This window comes from Vanacampus margaritifer, chromosome 17 (assembly GCF_051991255.1).
Source record: "Vanacampus margaritifer isolate UIUO_Vmar chromosome 17, RoL_Vmar_1.0, whole genome shotgun sequence".
NCBI lineage: Eukaryota > Metazoa > Chordata > Actinopteri > Syngnathiformes > Syngnathidae > Vanacampus > Vanacampus margaritifer.
Genome location: NC_135448.1, coordinates 19,610,263 through 19,637,392, shown reverse-complemented (window position 1 = coordinate 19,637,392; position 27,130 = coordinate 19,610,263). Strand labels below are relative to the sequence as shown.

At 45.5% G+C, this 27,130-nt stretch overlaps 3 protein-coding genes across 5 annotated transcripts in view; 2 read left to right on the top strand and 1 right to left on the bottom strand.

The window, feature by feature from the left end:
• Positions 1-16,841, bottom strand: part of dtnbp1b (dystrobrevin binding protein 1b) — a 38,068-nt gene extending 21,227 nt beyond the window's left edge. For 2 of the 3 annotated variants that reach the window (XM_077548410.1, XM_077548411.1), the window contains exons 1-2: positions 16,686-16,841; positions 16,465-16,554 (exon numbers count right to left, since the gene is read on the bottom strand). In XM_077548410.1, coding sequence (XP_077404536.1) covers positions 16,465-16,474 — 10 coding nt within the window. In that variant the 5' untranslated portion in view covers positions 16,475-16,554; positions 16,686-16,841. Of the gene's footprint in view, positions 1-470; positions 666-16,464; positions 16,555-16,685 lie in introns of those variants that run through there. The other variant, XM_077548413.1, reaches the window with a different exon arrangement.
• Positions 8-10,425, top strand: LOC144037172 (E3 ubiquitin-protein ligase MYLIP-A-like). Its single transcript, XM_077548408.1, has 7 exons — positions 8-202; positions 1,366-1,556; positions 6,986-7,171; positions 7,373-7,570; positions 7,688-7,852; positions 8,396-8,822; positions 9,261-10,425. Exons 1-7 carry the CDS (start codon positions 116-118, stop codon positions 9,462-9,464), a joined length of 1,458 nt encoding a protein of 485 aa, XP_077404534.1. The 5' UTR covers positions 8-115; the 3' UTR covers positions 9,465-10,425.
• On the top strand, positions 12,968-20,558 carry gmpr (guanosine monophosphate reductase). Its single transcript, XM_077548409.1, has 9 exons — positions 12,968-13,328; positions 15,788-15,907; positions 17,018-17,101; positions 17,446-17,619; positions 17,834-17,915; positions 18,192-18,298; positions 18,485-18,527; positions 18,697-18,856; positions 19,767-20,558. The coding sequence occupies exons 1-9, from the start codon at positions 13,242-13,244 to the stop codon at positions 19,945-19,947; spliced, it is 1,038 nt and encodes a 345-aa protein (XP_077404535.1). The 5' UTR covers positions 12,968-13,241; the 3' UTR covers positions 19,948-20,558.
• The last annotated feature ends 6,572 nt before the right edge of the window (positions 20,559-27,130 follow it).

Below are 27,130 nucleotides of genomic sequence, written 5' to 3'. Positions count from 1 at the left end.
AGGGAGCAAAAGAAAGTGACGAGAGGGAATCGATGTCGGGGGTTCGAGAACGCCGGAGCATTGTTTGATTTGTGGTTGTTTGAGGGGCGCGTAAACCAAAAGAGTGGGAAGCAAAATGCTTTGCCACGTTACCCGTCCGGACTCGGTGGTGATGGAAGTGGAAGTTGACGCCAAGGCCAACGGAGAAGACTGCTTGAATAAGGTGAGCTTCGTTCGGGACAAAAGACGCCGACATGGCATCCTTTTCCAGCAAACTTGACTCGTATCACACCAAACGCGTGCTTTGTGGCGTGAATTGGCGTCTGTCCACGTCACTCCGTTGATATTTACAAACTTCGTTGCGCTCTTTTCATGTTCCTCGTTAATTGGACAGATGAACGGAAAACAACAAGCGGGAGTCGCAAGTTTTCTCGATTCCGGATGCGGCAAACGCAACAAAAAGTGAAGCTGCATTCACGTGAATGGCTTACCTCAAAGGTTACTCGAGTTCATTCCCAACGCCGAGCGCTTCTTGTGACGTCACTAGTTTTTTCCGCTTCTCCGATAGAACGTAAACTCGCGCTCACATCGCATTTGATTTGCGTGCACCGTCCATCAGATTCCTCCGCTCACTTTTGTGCTTCGTATGCACGACATGAAGGAGTTTGGACCGGTTATGTAATCTGGAACGACTACGACTGCTGCTGCTGCTGGCTGAGGGGGACGTCGTGGGCTCAGGGGCGGAACGTCGGAGGGACGAACCCCCCCCCCCCCCCCACCCCCGTGCAAAAAAAGCCCAAAATCAATGTATTATTGTGCTTGACTCGTTATGAGGCACGAGTTGCACTACAAGAGTCGACAAGCAATATTTTGGAGAAAAAGATCTTTAAAGTGCAAGAAGGTCTGCTAATATATACTATTATATTTGTTTAGGTGGTGCACATAACAAAGTATGAACAATAAACGAACGAAAAATACTCACACAACAGAAAACAAAAGTCTGTTTATACTTGCGAAGTACAATTACGTAAAGTATGACCTCATCATTTTTTCCTCGGGGGGGAAAAAAAATCCCAATTTATTCTTCTTAAATTCTGTCTTTCTCAATCCCATAAGATTACAATTTAAAAATGTTTACAATTATTAGTGTATACGTTTGCCTTAATCGGCTTTAACTACAATGTCATTTAAAAAATGCAGTAATTGTTTTTGAAAAAAAAATATTTTTAAGCATATTCAATTTAATTGTCAGCTGTAGGAATCGAGCTATTTTCTAATCCATCGAGTTTCCCGCATTTCCTTCCAGTATGTCTGGTTTGTCTTTTGTCGGGTTCTCATTGCATTTTCTCCAATTTAGCTTTTTTTGCTTTTTGTTTGTCGTGTCAGGTTTGCAGGAAGTTGGGCATCATCGAGGTGGACTACTTTGGGCTGCAGTTGACGGGCAACAAAGGCGAGAACCTGTGGATGAACCTGCGCAATCGCATCTGCCAGCAGGTGGACCACGTGACGCCGTGCCGACTGCGGCTGCGGGTCAAGTTCTTCGTGGAGCCGCATCTCGTTCTGCAGGAACAAACCAGGTGCGCGAAACCGTTTCCACTCGCTTCCCACACAGCGGTCGGGAGAATCGCTTCATTTGAGTTTTTGCCGAAACATCATCCCAAAATCCTTTTGGGTTTCCGTTGTATTTGCAAAGTCGCATATTGGTGGCCTTTTGTCCTCCGTTACTGGCTGGAAATCTCGTCTAATTGGTGCTTTTGCGTTGCATCTCGTACACCGCCAAACGCTTGTTTTCGGTTTCTCTCGTCTCGATGAAGCCCGCACGGTCGACGTTGACGGTCCGATTTGCCGCGATTCCTCATCATTTATCGTGTGGCAAAAGTGAAGTTAGAAAAAGACTTGATCACGTTCATGTTGTCTTGTGTTTGGCGAGTTTGTGTGAGCCGGTTACGTCGCTAATACTTTTGATGAGCCTACTTTTAGTCAAGTGGAGCAAAAATTGGATTTTTGAGACTAACAACATCACAGACGTTCTTTTAAGGCAAGGCAGCTTTATCGATGTTTGATCGACAATGCGCCTCAGGTCGTGTCGCAGTTTGCTACACGCCACAAAACGCCCTGGAGTAACCCCATCGCAAGCTCTTCTGGGCTTACTACAGGTCAATGTGGTGCGGCAGGATATGCGAGCCAGCAGAATAAGCCCACCATTTGTCGGCATGCCGGCAACCTTTCAACTCCTTATTGCACCCCCAATCTCACCGGCTCAGTGGCCTTGTGGTAGAGTGTCCCAGATTGGGAGGTTGTGGGTTCAATCCCCGGACCGGCTCATACCACAGACTCTAAAAATGGGAGCCATTTGCCTCCCTGCTTGACACTCGGCATTAAGGGATGGAATTGGCGGGTTTGATCACCGAATGGTTCCCGAGCGCGGCCCCCTGCTGCTCAAATGCGGAGAAGGAATTTGGCCCCACTTAGTTTGGGTGCGACAATCAGTGGTTCTTTTATTGAGCATGAAGCATTCACCTATTTGCAGATTGGTTTTGGAACCTGTGCCACATCATTTGTGTAAACTCTGGCTCATTTGTTTTGAGTTTAGTTTTGACCTCATCCCCCACTTACTCACTCCTCAAACGTATTCCTTTCAAATGTGTCGACTTTGCACCCGGAGTCTGCTTTTCAAGCTGTCACCTTTGACCTACTTAATGTAAGCTGGCGTTGCCGCTCTACAGGCGCGCCTCATCGTCTCACGCACACACAAATCTCGTATGCAAAAGCCACCCATAGAAGGCGCTGGGATGAATCCATGCGTGCACTTGTAGGTAATGTTCAACCGGTGTTTTGGGAACATTAACACGCGCACACACAAATGAGAAACTCGGCCGTGCATGCGCGTGTTCACGCGGCCTTGTTGCAAGCGCTCCAAGCGAGCCCAGCAGTTTGTCACAACGCCGGACAAGAAGGCGGCTGACGAGTTCCAGACTTGTGCGTCTCTACGCCGCGGTCGTCGTCTTCCTCCTTCTCGCGCCTTCGCGTTACGTAACGTGCCGCGCTTATGCAAGGCGACGTTTGCTTGCCACGTCAAGCTGGCGGCTCGCCTCCAGCACGCCGTTCAGGCGTGCGGCGCGTGTATTCTGAACCCGCAAATGGTCGGGATCCATCGCAACAAAGGCTTCGTGTCCATTCACTTCATGACTGGCAGCCATTTTTTTGTCACTTGGGAATGAAGTTGATTTTGTTGAAGCAACATTTAAAAGCATGTTGCTGTGCTTGTGTTGTTTTCAGCACTCCTTAATTAGCCAGACTTGAGTTTATCACGCTTCAGCAGCCATCTTTTTTTTTTTTAAGAGCCCAGCTCTTTAAATGCATGAAATAGGCTTTAAACTTCAAGAGTCTGTTGAAGAAGTGAAGTGAGGACATGGCGACCTTCCAGTGGTGACCCCCCCCCCCCCCCCAAAAAAAAAGAAAAAGAAAGTCTGTTTTGTGTTGTTGTTGTTGTATTTAAGCATCTTATTTGCATTAATCAGCTTTTCTGTGATGTGGACCAACAAGCCTGCTTGCGTCGCTAAACTTCAGCCGCTGGGGGCTGTTTGTTGTTGTTGTTGTTTTTTTTTCCCCCCTCCCCTTCCGCTCTTATTTGATTTAGTTTTTAGTTAGCATCGGGTGCCACAGCAGGGCACAACCTGTTGGCACGCACTTATATTAAAAAAAAAAAAAATAATGATCACAAGTATTGAATCTGTTAACCTTCTTTGTTCTTATGCCAAGTTTTTTTGGGTTGTTTTGCCTCAAGCTAAAGTTTAACTATGGAGAAATCTTGAGCCAGTTTTTTTTTTTTAACTAACTACCCTGCATCCAGTTGAAACATTGTTTGCATTTGTAACTTATTTAGGCCACACAAAAAATCATTCCGATTTCAGCCACAAAATCTATAAGATGGCATAGAAATGACAAAAGAAGTACGAAAAAGTCTTGAGGACTCGTCCTAAATTGAACAGGAAGTTTTTAAGCAGGCATTTTGTGAGAACATTCCATATTTTTGACAATCTTTTACAGGCGAAATTGTCCAAACGACTCAAAAAGCAAGAGTCAGACAATTTGGCAACGCAAAATTCCAGGGATGTTTTGCATATGCCGTGGATTGTGGGTAGCGCGTGGCAAAGTTGATCATTTCCATAATTGGGGGGGAAAGGGGGGGGGGGGCAGACACGAAAGCCCACCAACTTGTTTGCCGTGCACAAAGCGGCAAGAGACATACGTTGAGGACATCCCGTTACTCCGTGCAGATTGATGAGAGAGTTTACTGGAGTTCATTGACTGCTAGTAACCCCGGCATTTGGAACGCCAGCACGAGCCGCATTGTTGGGACGGAACCGCTTGCGGCTGATTGGCTGCCAGCGAGTGCAGTGGTGTTGGGTTTCACTTTGTGTGGGGACGTTTTGTTCTCACCGTCCCACTCGGGCTGGAAGACCCCAAAAGGGGACAATGCTTTTATAGAGACACACTGGGCAAACTTATTTGGACTTTGCTACCAGTTTGGTTGTCCGCTCCTTAAGAATGCGTACAAACATTTTTTATTTGTGTTTTTTTTTTAGCACAAGTTCAAAAACAAAACCACTGACCAAGCGAGACTTTGTTCCTCGTACGATTGAGCATTACGAGCGCGTATACAAAGAAACATTTCATGTTTGTAGTAAAAACCTTTTGGCTACTGAAAAGCGTTGCCCAACGAACACGCCGCGTCCGAGCCGCAACGTTGTTGTTTTTCCCGATGACTTGTTGATTGCTTGCACGAAAACCACCGCCGAGACGTTTTTTGTCCGCAAACGGTCCGCCTCTCGCCAGCGGCGCCCTGCAGGAGCTTCACTCCGAAACTTGCTGACCAAACTCTCAACTGTTTTTATTGACCGCACGGATGGTTTGTATTTATTTCTACTGCCAGCGTGAGAAGCAGTTTAGTTGAGTTTAGTTTGTGGCGCTTCTGTGGGAGAGTTGACATTCGCCCCCCCCCCCCCCCAATCCAACCCCCCCCCCCCCCCGCCGCATTCCGCCTCAGGGCCGTCAGAGTGGAAGAGCCGTCTGTCGGCTTCCTTGCTGATTCTTTTTAAAACCAATATTTGTCCTGAGCCCGACAGCAGCACCTGCTGAGACCCGGGCGAGGACCACGCAGCAACTGCGTACTGCGCTTTTCTCGCGTCACATTTATTTTTATGGCCACCGCCAAGGATGTTTGGTCATCGTCGCCATTTGTTTGTTCGGCAGAAGCGACGTCATTTTGCGGACTGACGAATGGACGTCTGATACATTTATTAATTTTTTTTACATTCATTTCTTGTACGTAATGCATTTCACATTTAACAGCTGGTCAGCGAGCTCCATAACCATAAAGCAGATGCAAAGTGAATGTGTTTTGAGTTTGTGGAGAAAATATCCGTCTCAAGCAAAGCTGGGCTCTAATTTAATGATGCTCGGTGACACGGTGACCGACGGTAACCTCACTCCGCCTAAACCGTAGTAACCCCGGCAGGTGCCTTGCCCTGTAGTAACCCCGGCAGGTGCCTTGCCCTGTAGTAACCCCAGGTTGGAACCCTGCTGCTCTCCAGTCTATTGTTTGCATCAGGTAGGCCGCAAAAGGAGCCGCGCTGCTGCGTCACATGACTCCTGCTGCGCCTGACACAATGAAGCAGTGTTTGCTGTGTGTGTGGAGTGTAGCCAGGGGGGGTTCGAAGACGAGGATGTTTGACATCATATCAAAGCGCTGCTTGCTACAACCCCGGTCAGCGAGCTGCGCCGCCAGCTTGTTATGGTCTGGCTTTATCGGGAGCGGCCCTTGCAGCCCAAGTCTTACCCCCCCCCCCCCCCCCGATGTCTAGGTCTGTCCCCGAAGACCGGATAAGGAAAGGAAGTGCTGCTGTCTGACTGTCGTCCCCCACGGACCACCTCCGTGGAAGAGACAGTCAAGAGACTCGGGCTTTGTTTACGTCTACCAGTTGGGTTTGCCTCGGTAAAACTTGATCTTGAGATCTGTTGTCTTGAAAAATGTCCGATTTAGTACCTCCAAAAGCGGAGAAATTGCTATCGTCGTGTTCATCCCTCAGCGTTCCGCATTGTTGGGACGAGTTGCCTTCAAGCAGCACCATTACGGTCCATAGCCCAATCAAAATACTTTTTCCCAGCTACGCTGTCCTTTGCGTGAGGTTCCGATGCGGCACGAGGGAATCGATGCGGGAATTTGCAGGTTTCCGACCCGCACCCCAAAGATAATCGCCAATTGGCGGCCCACCAAGTCCGGCCCAAAAAGAGCTGTCAGATCAACTTGCTGGCGGATACAAAAACTGCAAAAGTCTCCCAACGTGAGTCACCAGGAGGCCTGCCCAACCTGATTTCCAGTTGTAATCTTCTTAAGGTTACTGTGCCGTAGGTCAACTGCAGGAGGAGTTGAGGTTACTTCAGTTCAGAGACTGAGTGATGATGTCAGGATGTTCTGGTCTCCTGCTGTTGAAGAATTCCTTACATCTTGTGGACAAAACAATGGTCCGCCCCCTGCCCAAGTCCACGAGTGGTTGTTGTTTTCTTTGGCCGGGCCAGAACTCCGTGTTCTCGTCACGTTGTTCACGCCAAACAAAAACACCTTCTCCTCGTAATGCCGCCATCTTTTCCTCTAGATGAGTGGGCTGATAAATCCCCCCCCCCCACGAAGCACTGTCCGTCTTCTGACCCAAAAAGTACCAATCGCTGGCCATTGTTGCCGGCAACTGCAGCGAGACTTACTGCCACTCTATCGGCGCTCCTTTTTCACGGGAACTTGTCATTGTTCCTCTTGCTGAGGCATTGAAAACAGAAAGTGAGTCATTGTGACTTTGTCCAGCCCGCCAGTTCTGCCTCATTGTGTTCCGGTTTTCCCAGTGACTCGCCAGTCACATTTGAAAATAACAAAAGCCTGTCCATGCAAAACCCCGCAGTGTCCCGAATGTCCGTTCCTGGCGCTAACCAGTTCCCGTTTGTCCACCAGACACATTTTCTTCACGCATGTAAAGGAGGACCTCCACAACGGCCACCTGCGCATGGGCTCGGAGCAGGCTGAGGAACTGAGCGCCCTGCTGGCCCAGGCCCAGTTCGGCGACTACAACCAAAACACGGCCCGGTACTGGTACTTGGAGCTCTGCGGCGAGGAGCCGTGTCCCGCCACGGTCAACAGGTAACGGCCAATGCAACGTGTATGTAACAAGTCCAAATCAATCAATACGAGTAGTGGCGTTGCCCTTGAAGCTCTTATGCAACGCGTTGACAGTTCCAGAGGGTCGTGTTAGTGGTCCGTTCCTCGACTACTCCACAAGATCGATGGGAACACGAGACTTTTTTTTTGTCTTCCTGAATAATCGCCGCCCTTTCGTGGCAGCATCGTGTCCCGACACAAGGCCCTGGAGGGCTTGAGCCAGGCCTCGGTGGAGTACCAAGCCCTGCAGCTGGTCTCCTCGCTGGAGCACTACGGCGTGGAGTGGCACTGGGCCCGCGACGCCAGCGGCCAGCGCCTGGCCATCGGCGTCGGACCCGAAGGCATCGCCGTGTGCAAGGACGACTTCAGCCTCATCAACCGGTGCGTCCGACCCCCCGGGACTGTCCGATGACGGACCCCGTTGAAGCAAAAGTGTGCTTTGAGTTTGACACCCCTGCATCCAACACGTCGTTCATAAATGCCGCCCTCTCTGCGCAGAGTGAGCTACCCGGTCATCCAGATTGCCACTCAGTCGGGCAAGACGGTGTACCTGACCGTCACCAAGGACAACAATGACAGCGTGGTGCTCATGTTCAAGCTGATCAGCAACCGCGCCGCCAGTGGCCTGTACCGGGCCATCACGGAGACTCACGCCTTCTACCGGTAAGCGCCTCTTTCGGCAACACATCTAGCAACTTTTTGGCAACAAGACACTTAACTCATTCACTGGCAGCTATTTTCACTGAAGCAAGCCCCTTCGCTCCCGGCGGTTTGACTGGATTTTGACTACAGAACATTGTGTTCTATTGCTATAAAAGCATGGAATCTGCCAAAAGAAAAGATTAGAGTCTCTTCTTTCATCAGGAAAAAAAACAAGTATATTTGTATCCATTTTTCAGCAATTAGCATTAGAATATAGCCAAGTTTCATCATTATTCACAAATTTGTTTCAAACATTGGGGAAAATAGCTTTTTGCAACATGGCCCTGGTTGGTCTCTGATACTCTGCTGCCACCTGCTGGCCGTTTTTGTAATAACTACCATTTCAGGTCAGAGGCTGCATCAAAGCCTTCCGTATGCTCGAGCATAACAAAATGTATCAATACGTCAAAATAGAACGTATTGATACGTTTTTTGGGGGTGCAACTGAGTTCATGCAGCCTAAGAAATCAAAAGTGAATTTGCATGATTCTCCCACCCGCTAAGGTGTGACACTGTGACCAACGCCGTGATGATGCAGTACAGCCGCGACTTCAAAGGCCACCTGGCGTCCCTCTTCCTCAACGAGAACATCAACCTGGGCAAGAAGTACGTCTTCGACATCCGCCGCACCTCCAAGGAAGTCTACGACCACGCACGCCGCGCCCTCTACAACGCCGGCGTGGTGGACGTGATGTCGCGCTCCGGGGGCGAACGCTCGCCGCCATCGCGCTCGCCCAGTCGCCAGGACGGCTCCGACGACGACGACGACGACGACTGCGGCAACTGCCAGCAGAGTCGGGCGCTGCAGGAGAGGCTGCACAAACTGCAGGAGGCGCTGTTGTGCATGCTATGCTGCGAGGAGCAGATCAACGCCGCCTTCTGCCCCTGCGGGCATCTGGTGTGCTGCCAGACGTGCGCCAACCAGCTGCAGGTGAGCCTCGGGGCGCCGCAACCCACATTTTCAGGACCAAAGGAATCAGATTGGCGCTCCAAAAACATTCAAAACTGTCTAATTAAAAAAAACATGATGCTGGGCAATAAATGGAATTCATTTGATAAATCGTCATTTTAAAAATCGAATGGTTGAAAATTTGCAAAATCGAGTTTTGTCATCTGCTAATTGAACTTTTTTTCAAATCTTCACTTTCCATCCTGACGCAACATAATGCTGCGCGGCTCCCACCAAGCGCATCAAAGGCAGTATCTTGTGACACTGTCGGCACTTTAAATTGATTGATGTGTAAAAAAAATAACAGGACGTGAACCAATATTAATATCAATTTGCCCCCCGCCCATATTTGGGCATTTCTGTCCACCCGATGAGCACTGCACGAAAAGCCCTGAACGCGCCTTTCTTGTTTCCTGCCAGTTGTGTCCGGTGTGCCGCTCGGAGGTGGCGCACGTGCAGCACGTCTACCTGCCCACCTGCACCAGCCTGCTCAACCTGGCCATGGCCGACCAGCGGGCGAACCGCGTGGTGGTGGGCGGCGGCGGCGGCGGCGGGATCCCCGTGTCTATCTGCCGCGACGACTGCGGTGGGGACGACTACGACAAAATCTTCACGCACACGTGAGGGTTGCCTCTGGAGCGTTTTTTTTTTTTTTTTTAATTTGATCCGTGTTCCGTTTCCTGGACTCTTGATGGACAAGCCACTCCCCCTCACTTAAGTGTGTGTATTTGTGTGTGTGCGCTGCCAAATGTTTTTTAGCGCTTGAATTTCGACGATCAGTTGAGCTGATACGTCACACGTTTCCTTCTTTTTCATTTTATCCTGATTTTATTTGTTTTACTTTTGAAGGTTTGCCACACATTTGCAACTAACTCGACTTTAGTTTAACAGTGTTTGGTTTTTATCTCGCGTTTGTTTCCGTGCTGATGAGTTTGCTCAAGCAGCACGAGCATCCAGACACTCCGCCTTTTTTAGCAGAGCGTTTCTGTCCATGCCAAAGGAGCGCACAAACAAGACTACCTGCAGTTGAAAGAAAAAGCAAGGGTGGGCAAGCGGAGAGCTGCCATTTGTCACAATTGAGCATTTCAGAGTCCAAAGTTCAGCAAGGATGAAAACTCAAATGCCAGGCAAATTCATATCATCCCCGAAAAGTCATCCTAAAATGTCCGCCTCCGCTCAAAATGGTGGCCGTGCCGCTGCTTTCAAAGCCTCTTCTTGCGAAATAGAAAATTCACGTGACAGTTTGAAAGGGTACAAAGACGTGTGCAATATCTGTCTGCATGTTGTTTCCTTGTTTTTATTATTATTATTTAAATGTCAATTATTTAAAACGTACATTGTCACTTTACCGAGGAAGCTGCATCACACTGTTTAGTTTTAGCCTTAACGTAGCAGCGCCGCCTTCGTTGTCTCCAACACATTTTGTTTTCTTTCTTTCTTTCTTTCTGTCAAGAAGAAGAAAGTTCGGGACTTTTTAATTTTTTCCACAAGTAGCGATTTGTTTCTGTTTTCTGAAGCATTCGACACTCTGTAAGATATGATGCTTTTGACAAAGTATTAATAAAGTTTTTTTTACGAATACAAACTTGGTTTCGATGCGTTGAACAATGAATTGTCGGCTTCTCAATTGGCGTCTTCGAACTGCAGTCGCGTGGAAGGAAAACAACAACGCGGCATTTGCCAGCACCAGGAAAGCAGACTCAAGATTGCAAAGCGGCTCGACGGGTTTTCAAGGGCAAGGTTACTTCGTGTCAAGTCAACAAACTCCTCTTAAGGTGGGATGCGGCCCCTCCCCCGTCGGCTACCAACTTTCAACTGCCCTTAAAGAAACACTTGATGAGAGAATGGGAAAGATCCGACGATCTCGCCCCAATCTGATCTGATTGAAGTCACGTGGAGGCCCCCAGGGGTCAATCCTGGGGCCGATGCAACTATTTACTTTGGAGAGAGACCTCATATGCAAGCTATTAAAAGTTCCTACAAACATTTTACTTTTCCAGAGTTTTGATTTATTAGCATTAAGCCACCATTATATTTAAACATCAAAACAACTCATTATTTGGATACACAAGCGCAAATAAATTGAACTCAATAAAAGGAAAACCTATCTAGGGCTCTTTCCATGATCAAAAAAGCTTCTTTTTTTCTCTTAGCGATAGTGCGACAAGTTCCATTTCTTGTTCTGTGGCGATCGTGAAACTTATTCCTTCCTCTTTATACTGTAGTTTGCGTTGGATTTACAGCATACGATTGTGTATTTAAGATGCAAAAGGGCCATAAAAAAAGGTTAAAAGTTAACTCTTCTATCAACAAGATTACTTTTTTTTTTTTTTTTAATCCCTGACACATTTGCGAGCGTTTCTGGTTTGAACTGGTTATGTTAATCATGCAGGGATATTTCCCCCAAAAAGCTTGGCAGAGTTGCTGTTTTTTTTTAATCAAATATTGACAAGGAAAGAGGATGTAAAATTCACGTTATTGTTTTTTCATGCTGGGACTTGACATCTTTTTTGAATAATATTCATTCTTCAAAAGTGAACGTGCTGCTATAATAGACGTGATCGGCATTGAATCCTAAAGTCCAGCGAGCAGTGCCGCGTCGCGCGCTTCATCTGGCGCGATCGTGTGCAGTACGTTGGTAAGGTGACGTTCGCAACGCTAGAGCGGATTTGACAACACACTTCTGCAGGTGGCACTATTACGTGACCGCACCATCATTTGTCAAAAGTGTGTCAATAATGTTCATTTTTTTAATGCATGCTTTTCAAATGAATTATTTGATGTATTTATTCTACTTTTTTAAAAGAATATTTCATTTCATTTAAATGGGCTGTTTCTTATACAAACAGTTAATAGGTTTACCTTTAATCTAAAAATACATTTAAATATACATATATAAATACACAAATATTATATACATATTTTGGAATGTTTATATATATATATATATATATATTTATACACACAACTAAGAACACTTAACAGAGAAATCTGTAAGAAAAAGACAAATAAGTAAAAATAAATAAAAATGTCACTTACGTAAAGGAGAGATGCAATATTTCCTAATCTTTTTTTTTTTAAATATATTTTAAAATGACATCAAATCTACTTTTTTGTCTTTTTAATTCATTCATTGAAATGCATCTTTGATTTAAAAAACACAGTTAAGTCTTCATCTAGATTGAAGATTTGAGCTTTTACTACATGGTGTGCATTGGAAAGCATCACGTTGCCATGACAACACTTTCATTTTGGCTACAGTTTACTGGAAGTATTCTGCCACCTGCTGGTGGCTTTTGCAGTTACACATGTATTAGCCCTGAAAGTTGTTCTGAATGAAAGCATGGATTTATTAAAGTCAGGTGTTTATTTTTCTAAGACAATTACGTGAATTCCCGAGGAGGATCACTGGCAATGGGCAAAATCCAAATTAAAAGCAAAATGGTGCACTCGCGCATTTGACGGCGAAGGTTCGAATGAGTTTTCAACGTCCTGTCACAATAAACAGCCACGCCAAATTTGGTGCGAATTAGACTAACTGGTGTCGGATGCAAATATTTCACTTGGAAGTCATCTTGTGTTTCCTCAAACTTCGCTGCCAAGCTCCGCCCACAACGCAAAGGGATAACTAATTCTTTACAGTTTATTTGTCATCCATCTTGTTGTAAAATCTTATTTGAGCTTAGCTGACCATCAGGTAAGATTTAAATCCGGTACAGACGCCTGGAAAGGGGCCAAGTGCTCGTGAGATTATGTGGTAGACCACCTGTTCGTGTCACAGCGCAGGTTCCATTCCAGGTTCCATGCGTCCTGCCTGACATGATGAACATCCAAGTTGGATTTTGTGCCAATCGAAACCGCTGGTGCCAGATGCGAATATTTTCACACTCATTTCGACGCTAACTCATCCAAGTGACATCTTCAAATCAAAATGGCCGACCACCCGCGCATTTCACAGCATAGCGTCTTTTCCGATTTCCAGGCCAACACCCGTCAAATGCCAACTCACTGGTGCCGGATGCAACCAAGTTCCCAAGTTGCCCCTCTTGCGGTTTGCTCGCAATGCTCCGAGTGGACACCGGGTGTGCTCTTTAGCACTGCAGCACACACCACTGCAGCAAGTGTGTGTGCGTGCGTGTCACTGGAGGAAGAGGAGATGAAAGAGGGTGGAAGAGGAGGAGGAGGAGGAGGAGTAGGGCGTGAAGGCCCAAATAAAGGCATGGGGGCCGGGGCAGGGCTGGGCCCCCCTTTGCTATAAATACACTGGCAGCCCGGAGGCTCGGATTTGGTGGTTTGGACTTCGGATACGGGGCCACCACCGTCACAGCTGCAGTAGTTGCCTTCCTCAAAGGAATTACATCATCATCATCCTCATCATCATCATCATCATCATCATCCAGGATGCCTCGCGTGGACGCAGACCTCAAGCTAGACTTCAAGGATGTCCTGTTCCGGCCCAAAAGGAGCAGCCTGAAGAGTCGCTCTGAGGTAACGTCGCCGCTGTTGCGTTCAGGAAACGGAAACGCCCCAAAAGTCACTTTCCTTCAGATTGTGCACGTCCCATAATGTTGTATACATCTTCAGCTCTCAGTGTTGTTGTTGCGTAACAAGCGCTAATGGCCGGTCACAGTCGGCCGCCCGCCCTAAGAGCAGCGTGACCTTCTCCAAAGGCAAAAAGCGCTTCGGCGCTCAAAAGCTCCGCTTGTCACTGATTGCATTCTTATTTATGGAAGCTTTTTTCATTAGTCATTACAAGGTCCTGCTTGTCAAATAGTGAGCCCGCCCACAAGACACGGAGCCTCAAAAATGCCAGATCAAAAATGTTTGCGATCATGTCGATGACATTTTATATCGGTGGTTTTCCGCTGCCTTGCGGTATTTTGTGATTTTTCCAGAGCCGGGAGGAAAGAGTGCGGAAAAGGCCAGAGAATGTCCAAATTATTTCACACGTAAAAAAATTAAGTACAAACACCAAAGCAGATCTGGCCAACACAAGTGCGCGTCTATATCGTTAGCTAGCCTAGCACGCTAGTCAGAAGCAATTTCAGTCGCTCCGTCAGATGGTCAAGGACAGAAAGAGCCGCTGATTGAATAAAAACAAACAAAATGAATGAACACGTAACAAGTCCGACCCAGACTGATTAACAGTCACTATTCAGAACCAACAACAGCCAACGCTACGTGCTCATTCGCCGACTCCCACATCACTCACCGGACCAGGCCCTCGGCACGCAAGGCACTACAGTATTGTACGACACAAGCATGGAGATTTCCAAGTGGATAAAATGACGTACGACTTGTCTGGGGGCGTAAACTACAAATAAAGACTTTTTTTGGTAACTTATTGCTTCTATCAAAAATTGAATTTTACAATACAAAAAAATGGGACTTAACTATCACCTAAATGAAAATGAAAAGATGACTGATGAATTTGTGAAAAATTCTGTTTTATTTCAACACTAATGCAATTTAATGATCAAAAGATTTCCATTTTGGGGGAAAAACAACTTTTTTTCAGGGGAAAAATAGTTACTTTTTCATGAAAACAATGACTAGCTTGTAAAACTAAATAATAAACCTATTTCCTGGAGAGAGAAAAAACATTACTTTTTATTTTGTAAAAAAATTAATTGTAAAAATATATATATAAAAAATTTTAAATTAAAACATGGCTTTATTCTTGTAAAATCAATATTTTTTTATTTAGACAAAAATATGACTGTTTATGAAAAAAAAATAAAAAATACAAGCATTTTTTTCTTCAAAATTCTGGCTTCCCCCTTAAAGTTATAGCGCTGTTTTGTTTTGTTTTGTTTTAAATATAACTCCTCTTGCAGTACGACTTTTTCCCCCCTTAGACTTAATCACTTTTTTTTTTTCTCTTCATAAAATAATATCACTCAAAAATATTTTACTCCCTTAAAATATGCCTTGTTTTCCTTAAAAACAAAAAAATTCTCACAACATGACTCTTCTTGCCTAATACACAACTTTCTTTTGTTCCAGACTGAGGGGAACCCAAATCTCAAGTTTGTAGCGCATTTCCAAACGTTGCTAATGTGAATCTTTGCGTGTCGACAGAATACGACAGTGTGACGGTTGCATTCGTGGCACTGGCAAGTGCGGGACGTCCGCAGCAGCAACACGAGTCCGGCGGCACTTGTGTAAAAAGGCGTTTAAAAATAGGAGCGTGTGCATTCCCCACGTAGCGGGCAGCAACACAACACGTGCGCTTGCCAATGCGTCAGCACACTCGCCAAACTCCGGCAAATAGAGCATCAGATGTGTTAATAACAAGTCAGTGGATACAAAAGTCTACACACCCCAGTTGAAATGTCAGGTTTCAGTCATGTACTTCAACATTTGATTTGGGTTTCATCAGTGGCAGCTCGTTAAATGTGATTGGTTCATTGGCAACGCAGCCACACCCCTCGATATAAGCGGGTGTGCACACTTGTGCAAACAGAAGCTTGTTCCTTTTTACTTCTTCTACTAAAAAGATGTATTTTTCAATAAAGTGGCACAGGTTACAAGTCACACTAGCGGTGGGAAAACTTCTGAAATGGTTGATCTTAAAAACAGTCGTTAAATGCAAATATATTCAACTGTATTGTCAGTAATCTGTCACGTGCCACTAGAGGGAGCCCTTGTAGCATTAATTGCACCTGACTTTAAGAACCGCTGCTTGAAGTCAGTCATTTAGTTGACTGTTTCATTGTGGGGGGGAAATGACAATAGTTCTCTTCATGACTTTAAAGGTTTATGTTTTGCAAGCTATGATGAGCATGTTTAAATCATTCCAAAAATAGTTCCAAATAAAATGAACACTTTAAGAGTTGAATCAATTCTGACAGTAAGTAATGTGCCAAATCGGTAAATGTGTCAAGGCCCAGTCCTGATTTGTGATTGGATGACAAAGTCACATGTGCTCATGCTACCTGTCCTAGGTGGACCTGCAGAGGACTTTCACATTCCGCAACTCAAAGCAGACGTACTCGGGAATTCCCATCATCGCCGCCAACATGGACACCACCGGAACCTTCCAGATGGCCCAAGTCCTCAGCAAAGTACACATACTTATTATAGTTTTTAAAACATACACAAATTAGGACTAAGAAACCAATATTTTTGTTCCAGACGATTTGTTCAAGACAACAATGCAATTCAGTTTTTTTCTCTTCAGGTTCTACTTTCATTCAAACAATATTCATTGGGTAAATACAACATTTGAAAAAAAAAAAAACATAGATCAAGATTTGACTTTCAGCGTAGGTAGCGAATTTTGATTTCTCGTCAGGGCAATGTTCGCTAAACGTTAGGTCTAAATAACCTAAGCCAAATTGTTGTACACTATATACAGTAATACTTAGTCCGAACTAACTAACAATGTAGTTTAATTTTACAAGTAGATAACACATTATTATTGTTTGCCTCACAATAAATACATTTTACATGATGAACTCCTCCTAATTAATTCATGATAATTTTATTATTGCGCATAATTACAAATGACGACTTTTTCTTAGATGTCACCGTTTCTAAAACAGGGCGTTTTTCTAGAAGCAAAAAAACCCAAACTTTGCTCAACCACACAAGTTGCAACTGGTGTTGGAATGCTACTCACGAATTTTCATTTCGATGGAGAGATGATGGCGACAATTGGGTGCGACCACGTCCGTGAGCTTGATGGATTTCAATCAGATTGTTGGATTTGCTACAAGAAGCAATCAAAAGGCAAGCATTAGCGTTAGCATGCTCGGTCGCTAATCGAGATTAGCATTTTGCTTTTCCACACAAAACATTCCGTCGGAGAACAAAAACGAAATAAATACATGAAGTACTCACTCTGCATCGCCTTACAAAGAGTCCAAAATGAACCAGAAAACTCTGTTGGTGAATATTTTCATCAAAAATGTTCACGTTTTGTTTCTGTCACTAACCGCAAGCGACCAATCCCAATTTCCGGGTACAACCACGCCCCCCACTACCTAATTGGACATCACAGATCAATCAGCCAATGAAATTAAAGAACCGTAAAAATTGACATACATTTGAAATGCACAAATAACCTTTGATCACACGAATGACTAGACATAAAAAAGAGTTAAGCAAACTCGAACTCTATTGTAAAGGAAATAATAATGTCAAATACTTATTTCTGTTTGTTTGTGTTTCAGCACACGCTGTTCACGGCCATTCACAAGCACTACACGGTGGACGAATGGAAGAACTTTGCTGCTAATCACCCACAGTGCCTGGAGGTAAAGCCTTTTTGAACTTTCTAAATCACAAAAATGAAAAATAATAATAATAAAAACGTGGCCTTTGACTTTTTATCTCGACAAAGAGGTGAGCCTATTATGAGGAAAATATATCTCTTTGTCTAAAAATATATAGTTTAGTACTTTGTTTTTGTAAGATGAGAATTTTTATTTTATTTTAATAATTTGACTTGTTATACTGTAAAAAGAGTAAAAGAAAAAAAAAGTCATTCTTGTAAGATTACAACTTTTTTTTCTTGGTAAAACTTAAAATAAGGCATATGCTAATTGAAGTCGGGTTTGTTTGTTTTTTGGTCATTTTGTGGCGATGTTGGCGACATTAGCATGTAGCCGCTAGCTCGGGCAGCGGCAGCGGTGACCTGGACAAGCTGTGTGCCATCGCCCAGGCCGTGCCCGCCCTCAAGTACATCTGTCTGGACGTCGCCAACGGATACTCGGAGCACTTTGTCCACTTTGTCAAGACGGTCCGAGAAAAGTTCCCCACGCACACCATCATGGTACATACACACAAAAGCGCACGCACACACTGGGATTTTCATAATGTCCACTGGGGGGGGGGTCCCTTTTGTAGTAGACACTAAAATTGCAGACTTTTTAAGGAACTTAAGTCCACTCTTCAAAATACAGATTTTTTTTGGAAAAAATATAAATACTTGAGTAGATTTTCATGTGTTTTTTTCTGGCGACTTTTCCTTTCGCATGTTTGCGCAGGCTGGCAACGTGGTGACGGGGGAGATGGTGGAGGAGCTCATCCTCTCCGGGGCCGACATCATCAAAGTGGGCATCGGACCAGGTGGGCACCGCAAAAATCACAATCACATGTCACTTGTTGCTAGGCACAGTCGAGCGGACGCAAATTTAACAGCTAAAATAAGTCAAAGATGTCTTGTTTCCATTTTTGCCATGAAATCACTGTTCTGTATTGAATATAAATACCTATATTACAACAGCACCATCTGGTGGTGGTGGTGGGGGGGGGCACTGCCCCTTGTGAGAGTTGCTTTTTGCAAGCAATTGAATTATTATTGATACGTTATACACAGCGCGTGCTTGTTTGTGTGTATTTTAGGGTCCGTGTGCACGACGAGGATCAAGACGGGCGTCGGTTACCCTCAACTGAGCGCCGTCATCGAGTGTGCCGACTCGGCCCACGGCCTCAAAGGTCACATCATCTCTGTACGTATGCTCACAACTTCCTCACTTCAGTGTCGCTATCACAACACTCAACAAAATGGAAGTGGACAAGCGGCATGAGCAGGTCTTGTTGCTGGGCAATGGCCGTATTGGGCCGATAGAGGGCGCCCTCATCAAAAGCTGTGCAGTGGCTGGACTGATTTCCACGCTTTTGTTTGTTTTTCTCAGGATGGCGGCTGCAGTTGCCCCGGAGATGTCGCCAAAGCCTTTGGTGAGAGAGAGCGAAAGAGAGAGAGGGACAACAACTTCTCTTAATTGAGAACAATATTATATTTGTCTTCAAATAGAAGTCTTTGATTTAAAAAACAAATGAGCGAGTTCTTGAAAATGCTGACTTGAACTGTTGCCCCTGATCTCATTTGAACTTTTTGGCCTGGAAGGTGCCGGCGCCGACTTTGTGATGATGGGCGGCATGCTGGCGGGACACGACCAGTGCTCAGGCGACTTGATCGAGAAGAACGGCAAAAAGTTCAAACTCTTCTACGGGATGAGCTCCGACACGGCCATGAAGAAATACGTGGGGGGCGTGGCCGAGTACAGGTAACGCTTCAATTCCAGTGGGCCGTGAACATGAAATGAATGGAGAAAAAGATTCACTTTCAATTGAATGCTGGGCCACGTCAAAGTTTAGTTCCAAGTTTAACCTGTAGAGGGCAGTCAGTACTTCTTTTTTTTTGTGATTCATTAGTGCAACCCTGGGCCAACAAGTCAAGTCAATAGGTCAATATATTTGACGGGTACTTGGACTTGGACCATACACCTACACTTTTGACTTCTTTTGTTTTTCATGTTGGTCTAAGTCAGGGTGTCAAACATATGGCCTGCGAGCCGCATTGAACCCTCTGGTGGGCCGGTTCTGGACAGAACAGAACACAAGCTGCAGCTTTTCACTACAATTAATGCTGATTTTGTCCACTGGGGGGCGCACTGAGGACTACGTTATGGTCGGAAGGATTTGTTGGGGACATTTCTGAAATTTGGCTGTTCAGATTTGAGGCTTGGATTTTCTAAAAAATTACTCTGCAATAGGACAAGAATTATAAATGGGAATATTTTCACAATGTACTTTCATTTGCGCCTTAAAAACAGGAAATATTTCATGAATGTTTGAACTTAGACTACTAACCTTGTTTATTAAACTAATAATAATCAAATATACATATACTGTACATTATATTATGTATTCAAATATTAAATTAATAATGCTGGTCAGCAGAAAATGTTAATTGAATCAGCTTTTTATGCCCCTTAACATATTTTTTTTTACCGGATATCAAAAATGTATTTTTGAAGCACATCAGGTTTTTTCAGAGAATTAAAAAAAATAATATATGTAATTATTATTATTTTTAAGTTAGACCTATAAAAGCTTACGCAATATGGATTTTACCATGCACTGTAATTGCAAAAAATCCCACCTGTCGTTTCAACCCTCGTTTGTGCCATGCAGGGCGTCGGAGGGCCGCACAGTGGAGGTTCCGTACCGGGGCGATGTGGAGGCCACCATCCGCGACGTCCTGGGAGGCGTGCGCTCCACCTGCACGTACGTGGGCGCCGCCAAACTGAAGGAGTTGAGCCGCCGGACCACCTTCATCCGCGTCACGCAGCAATCCAGCCACATGTTCGCCTAGCGCCCCCCTGTGGGCCGGATGCCTCAGGACATCTCAGGATCCTCTGCCATCAACCGCCTCGACGCCCGACCGATATTGGACAGGAGCTATGAAATGCCTTGACTTACAAGCGGAATATGTTCCGCGAGCATGTTTGCAACTCAAGACATTTACATCTCAAATCATCTTTCGCCGCTGAAATGAAATCAACAAAGACGACGGTCACAACAGCTCTACGGGCTCTTTGCACAAATTTACGACTTCCTGAACTCAATAGCATTCCTTCAGTTCTTGCCTTTCATGATTGGACAAACGGATGAATCCAGGTGTGTCTGGCTATTGTCGTCGTGGTTACTGAGGTCAGGCACACCTGGATTCATCGGTTTGTCCAATCATGAAAGGCAAGAAATGAAGGAGCGGTCCTGAGTTCAGGAAGTGGCGGATTTGTGCAGAGCCCATAAGCTGCAGGAAGTCGTTTCTCGTGAGTCCAGTCACCGCTGAATTTGGCACCGAAAGACGACTAAGACACCAAAGGCTCATTTTTTGTCGCTCGACTTGAGAAGACAAGAAAATGCAAAAACCCCAACATGTCACTTTCTGGTTCAATGCAATAAAAGACGTCTGCTAACTTCTTCACTAGCGCTCATCATTGCGTGGATGCAGGAATAATGTTTCATTTTGGGGGGGAAAAACATTCATTTTCAAAGACAAAAATATACTTTTTCATTAAAAAAGGCATTTTACTTTTATTTTGTGTGATAAATTTCCAAGAAAAAAGTTTGATATTTTTGAGGGGAAAAAAAAGGATTTCTTTGCAACTGAAAAGATATTTTTTTAGATTTTTGGGGGCAATTTGTAATGAAAATAGATTTTGAGAAAATGTTTGATATTTTCAAAAAACATAATAGAACATTTTTGATTAAAAAGTTGTACATTTTTAAATCTCATGAAAAAAGGCTGGGTATTAGACAGTTGGCTTTTTAGAAAATGATCATATATATTTTATTTTGAGACTTTTTTGAAGTCAGTTTTTGAAGAGAATAGTTTATATGATTTTGGTAACTTTTGGGTGAAAAAAAAACCACCAAGATTTTGGGGTGGGGGGTGACACGGGGTCATAAGATCGATGTTTGTGCCTCAAAACAAACACAACATCCCCCCAACCGCTTGCTTGCCCGCTCACGCAAAGCATCTCCGTTTTTGGAATCTGCTATTCATTTTTTTTCCACGTAAAAGATGAACGTGTGTTGTGCGTGTGACAGACAGGTGGGTCAAAACACACGCCAAAAAAACACAAAGTGCCCGTTTATTCCCGATATGTCAAGATTTCATTTTTTTTTTTTCTTAAGAGGTGCAGATTTGTACACAGACGTCAAATACGTACAGACGCCAGCTTTCGGCACGGCTAGCCAACAGGAACAAGAAGAAAGAGGCGGAGGATGAAGAGGAAGAGGAGGAAGAGGAGGGTGAAGAGATGATGGTGAATACAATCGAGTACAAAGTGGGAACCAGTGCGCCCCCTGCAGGCCTCATTGTCCTTTGCGAGCCACCGTCAAGTCCAGTTCCTCGGTGTGCAAAGACGGTGAAGCGGGGGGACAATCCTGGACATCATCATCATCATCATCATCATCATCATCATCATCATCATCATCATCATCGTCGTCGTCAACATTGTTAATCATGTTAAATTATTTCTCCTAAATGTACACGTTGTATACAAACCAAATAGCCCACCTTCAAAATTGAGTCCAACATTTAAAGTGGGTCTCTACATGTTTTGTTTTTTTCCTTTTTGCCTGAGTTGGTTATCCAGCGCTACGGACAAACAAAACCAAAATAAAAAAAACAATCCTGATTATATATTAATACACAAAAAAGTGCCCACAAACTGTATTTTCCTTTTGTGTAGTTTTTCTTTTCAGTTGTCCCCCCCCAAAAAACGCTCACAATCTTTTTTTCTTTTCTTTTTTAATCAAGTTGTGCAAGATAAATAAGAAAAGTGATCCTCCGTGTTGAGGACGCTTGTCGGCAAAAAAAAAAAAAAACATCAAAACGTGGACATTGTGGTCCTTTCCTAGCTGACTTTGTGACAAACGCACGAAAGAAGCCGAAAACAATGTGAGGACGCCGCCGGCGACGACGACGACGTGGAGGACGGCCGCCTGCACGGCGCCTCGGACCCTTGGACCTCAAACCACACGCCGTCGGATTATGTGCGACAAAAAAAACAAACGGCGCTCACATTTCGCCAATGGTAAGTTAGCCGTCCAAGATGGCGGATGCTACACGAGACAATGCAGAAGTAAACAGAAAATAATTCATCCATATTATTTGAATCCACAAGTTCTGCCTTTTTTTTCTCCTTCCCTTCCAATCAACATCAACCAACTTTTGTCATTAGTGTGAGAGGAGGTAGCGCTCCAAGATACGCTAGACAATGTGCAAAATTAAAATTCAATATTTTTTCTGTTTTTCTTTTTTGTTGGCCTTTTCTGCATCTCTTCCCTCACCCTCCAATCTGCAGCCAAGATGGCGGTTGCAATGCTGAACAATGTGCAAAATCAAGCAAAAGGAAAAAAAAAAAAACTTTTAGGGAAGGTTTGCTTTTTTTTTTTTTGAGTCATTCATGTGAGAGAAAATGGTGGTTGCTACGCTAGACAATGTGCAAAATAATTTGGGGGGAGATTTCTCTGCCTGTTTTTCTTCCCCCCCCCCCCATCCTGCCACACCCCAATCAATCAAATGTTATCATTTGTGGCAGAGAAGGTCCAAGATGGTCGTTAGTACGCGAGACAAAAAAAAATCTGACATTTATTTTAGTTTTATGTTGACATTTTTTTTTTTCCTTTTCTCTTTCCCACGCCAATCAACAGTCGGTGACTTTTGTCGTTTGTTTGAGAGAAGATAGCAGTCCAAGATGGCACGTGCAAGTGTTCTAAAAAAAAAAAAAAAAAAATTGGGGGAGAGGGAGGGACAAAACTAAATAATAGGGAAATGAATTACAAGAAGAAAAAATACTTTCAAATTCTTTCTTTCGCGACAACCGTCACTTTTTGTTATTATCAGTCCAAGATTGTCGTGTGCTACGCTAATGTGCAAATACAAACAAACAAACAACAAAAATTGGGGGTTTAAATTGTCCTTTTTGTCATTGGTTGGAGAGACGAAAGTGGTCAAAGATTGAGGTGGTTTACACTATTGGGCAAAAGTAAAAACAAAAGTTTACATTCCGTCATTTTCTTCGCTCAGCGGTCAAAGATGGCGACCGCCACACTAGCTCGGATTCCAAAGTGCTGAAACGTTGTCAAGTCTTTAAAAGCCTCCACTCGCATGTGCATCATCTCTTGTTTTTATGACTTTTTTGTTATTTTTAAACATAGATATACATATATATATATATCATATAAAAATGTGGTCCCCACTGTGGCAATGAGGTTTGTCTTTATGAACCTCGAGTAAGGTTTGTCCATTCACGCACGTGCACACAAGAAGGCGGTTGGGGAAGAACAAAAGCAAGCTAACGGTTAGCATGAAGCTACGTGGACTTGGGACACACGCGGCGGGGGGGGGGGGGAAACGTTAGGTGGTCTCATTATTGCACATGACAAAACATTTATACTCGTTTGGAGGCGCGTGAAAAGCCCAAGACGCCTCTCGCTTACTCGGAAACAGTCGACTGCCTTCAGGAATTCAAAGGAAAGAAATGAGGCGGCAGGCCAGCAAGGCGGTGGCGTAGCGAGGGCTGTCCAGATGGTCTCCCAAGGACCGCCCCTCAGTCACTTTTTAAACGACATCCTGCTTACGTCAAAGCCTTAATGGCCCCATAGTGGTTCCGATGCTGCCCCCTAGCTTTGCTCCTGGGCCGCCTCAAGGTCGGCTCTTCAAGGCGCTACCGAGTTGCCCCCTGGTTTGGCCTCTGATTGCCAACCCATGTCAAGCCCAAGTTGTTGCTAGGTTGACCACACGTATCCTTCTCAGTTGACCGAGCCCCTGACTGGTCACTAACTTGGCTCCCGCTACCCACTTCTCAGATTGGGCCCAATTGGTTCATCGGTTGCCCACAAGTCGCTTTCGGTCTACCCCATAGTTGGGGCCGCTTGTTTCCCCCTGTCTCCTAAAGTATCTCCAAGGTTAATATGTAGCCTTCTAGGTTGCCCTGAGGTCCCCCCAGAATCCCTCTCGGTCATTACTCGATTGCCACTAGTTTTGCCCCCTCCCAAGGTTTCCCCCAAGTAGTTCCTAGAGGCCTCCCCAGAATGAAACGGAGGGACAAACATGCCATTCTATCAAATCCTGGACAGCACCTGGCGCCACCTACTCTGTACTGCAGAGGCCCCCAACCCTGGTCCTCAGGGACCGGTATCCAGCCTGTTTTCCATGTCTCCCACAGCCAACACAGGTGGAGATCGTTAACAGCCTTCTCCAGAGATGGCTGAATAGCTGATGATATGAATCACCTGTGTTGGCTGTGGGAGGCATGGAAAACAGGCTGGATACCGGTCCCTGAGGACCTCTGCTGTACCGTACCCGAGGTGTCTCCCTAAGTCACCCCAGGTAGTTCCTAGTTGTCCTCTTGGTTTGGCCCACCAGAAAGCCCCTATGTTTCCGCCAGCTACCCGCTTAGAATCTAGGACCGAGAATGATCTAGGACTTAGAACATTCCCCCTCGGTCACTTCCAAGTTACCACCGCCGACCCCCCAAAAGCAGTTCCTAGGTTGCCCACAAAGGTTGCTCCCAAGGTTGCCCTCTCACTACGGAAATCCCTGGTGACGGCTGCCCTGGGGCCCTCGCTACGCCACTGCAGCAAAGGTAGCGAACGGTTATTGAGGATTTGAGTTGCGCCCCCTGCAGGGAGAGCAGCAGGACGTCTTGCCAGTTGCCGGACTCTGGCGGGAGGTTTGTGGGGTTGCGTTGACTTACTGCATATAAACGAGGACAGATCCCTGAATACGCTCCTGAAAGATTTGTTTTGTTTGCTGGAGGATCACCAATGAAAGGTTTATTGCCAACGACTCCAGTGGAATGATTGTGTGTGTGTGTGTCCATAACCTCCAGTCATCCACAAGCAAAGTGCATGATATTGCTTTCTTAGGTAACCATAGCAACGCAAAAATGACTCGGCTTTGGCTCCGTTAGTGACATTGTGTGTTTTGAACCTGAAGAAGAGTCAAAGTTTTCGGGGTTTCAAGAGGTGGATTGGTTGGGTTCGATGTTCCAGTGGGGAGGTTTTTAAAAAAAGAAAGAAAAAGAAACAAGTTGTACACTCGCAATACACGCAAGGCATCAAAATGACTCCCAATTGTGGTTGTCGGGATTCAGTTGAAAACTAAGTGGAACCAACCCTGTTTTTGATCGTTACAAAAATAAAGCATCTTCACAATCTCGTGCATCTGCACGCCAAATCCACCATCATCTTCATCATCATCATCTTCATCATCAGCATCCACCTGTGCAATTGCTGTCACGTCACCACTGCCATCTTGTTCACGCAACAAAACCAAGAGACCCAAAAGTGCAGCTCGGCAGGACGCCAGAAAATACAACCCAGCGGTGCCCGTGAACTCGCTCCCGCGTTGCCCCGAGCTTCCTTCCAAGTTGTTCCCAAACTGCTTGACCCCAGGATAACACACTAAGTTGCCCCCCAAGTCGTTTCTTGCTTGCTCAAAAGTCTCGGCAGAGTTGTCAAATCCGGGTCCAGAAAGTAAAAACCAGGCCAGCGTTTGGTGATTGGTTTCCCTGCCGGTTGAAAGTCTCAAGTCAAACTGAGGCAGGATTGTTACTTTCTGGACCTGCTTTGGACGCCTCTGCCTCTGGATTGCCCCAAAGTCGCGTCCCAGGAATTGCCCAGGTTGCCCCTCTTACGGGGCAAGGCCAAAAATAAGACTCAAAAGAAGGATTAGGAAGGGATCAAATGTGGACATCAGGAAGTCCCCAGGTATGTCTTAGACAGGACCAGGTTGCCCCGTTGTCCATAACGTCAACATCTCTTCCTACGTTGCTCCCCAAGTGGCTCCTGGCCCCTCCCCCGAGATCCTGCACTAAGTACTTCTTAGATCGCTCAAAAGTTGCCCACTGGGTCGTGCAGTCGCTGCCAGGGTGCCCTCAAGTCACCTCCGAAGTGAGCGGCAGCTGACAAGCACAAAACAAGAGTCAAAAGTAGGCGCGAGACCGGAAGCCCACAAGTTGCACCCAAGGCCGCATCCAGCCATCCGACGGCTTCCAAGTGGGAAAAACGTGCAAGTCGAGGTACCACAATGAATGACGACCGAATTTGGGTCTTGCTCCAGTGTTTGTGTCTCAGGTGAGAAAAGCGGGTCCGCCAAAAAGAAAACAATCCAAAGAAACATCCCACTCCTTCCGTCCTCCTCATGTGCAAACTGCAAGATTCTTTTCAAAGATTCCAAAGCGGAAACACTGGACATTGTCGCTCTCCATACATATTCATATTCATATCCATGAAGTGAGTGTATTATTTGCCTATACACAGTATACATAAAGTCATACACGAACGCAGCACGCGAACGCAGCACGCGGACGCAGCACGCGGACGCAGCACGCGGCGCCGTGCAACTGAACTGCTCAGCAACGCGTGCGCAAGACGTCGACAAAAGCCAAACAAGCGTCTCCAGACACGCGCGCTACAAATACAGTACGGACAATTCGAGGGAGGGCCTGGACTGCTTTGTGTGTGCGTGAGGAGACCAGGCTTCCCCAATCCTGGTCCTGGAGGTTCCGGAGTCTTGCAGGTTGGAGACGTTCCCGTCCTCAAGATCAGGATTGTTCGCAGGCTTCTGCGGAGCTTGCTGATGATACCAATCAGGTGTGTCGGAGGACGGAAACATCTTAAGCCTGTAGGACTCTGGCCCTTCAGGACCAGGATTGGAGAAGCCTGGTCTTCACACGCACACGCAAAGCAATCCAGGCCCTCCTGGGGGAAGTCTGAAGCCGACAGACATTTTGCACACAAATACAAAGAAAGTCCAAACTTGCCCCGCCGCGAGCTTTTCGTCATCAAGATTCATGAATTCCTCACCACTTGCGTTTCCGTCTCCTTTGAGGCACATCGATGGGACCGCAAACACAAAAAAACAACTCGGCCCCGTGCTTCGCTCGCCAAAGTGCTGCTGCTGCTACTTGTTAGCACCCCCCCCACCCGACAAACATACAGTACTGCGTCAAAAAAAGAAGTCAACAAAAGCAAAA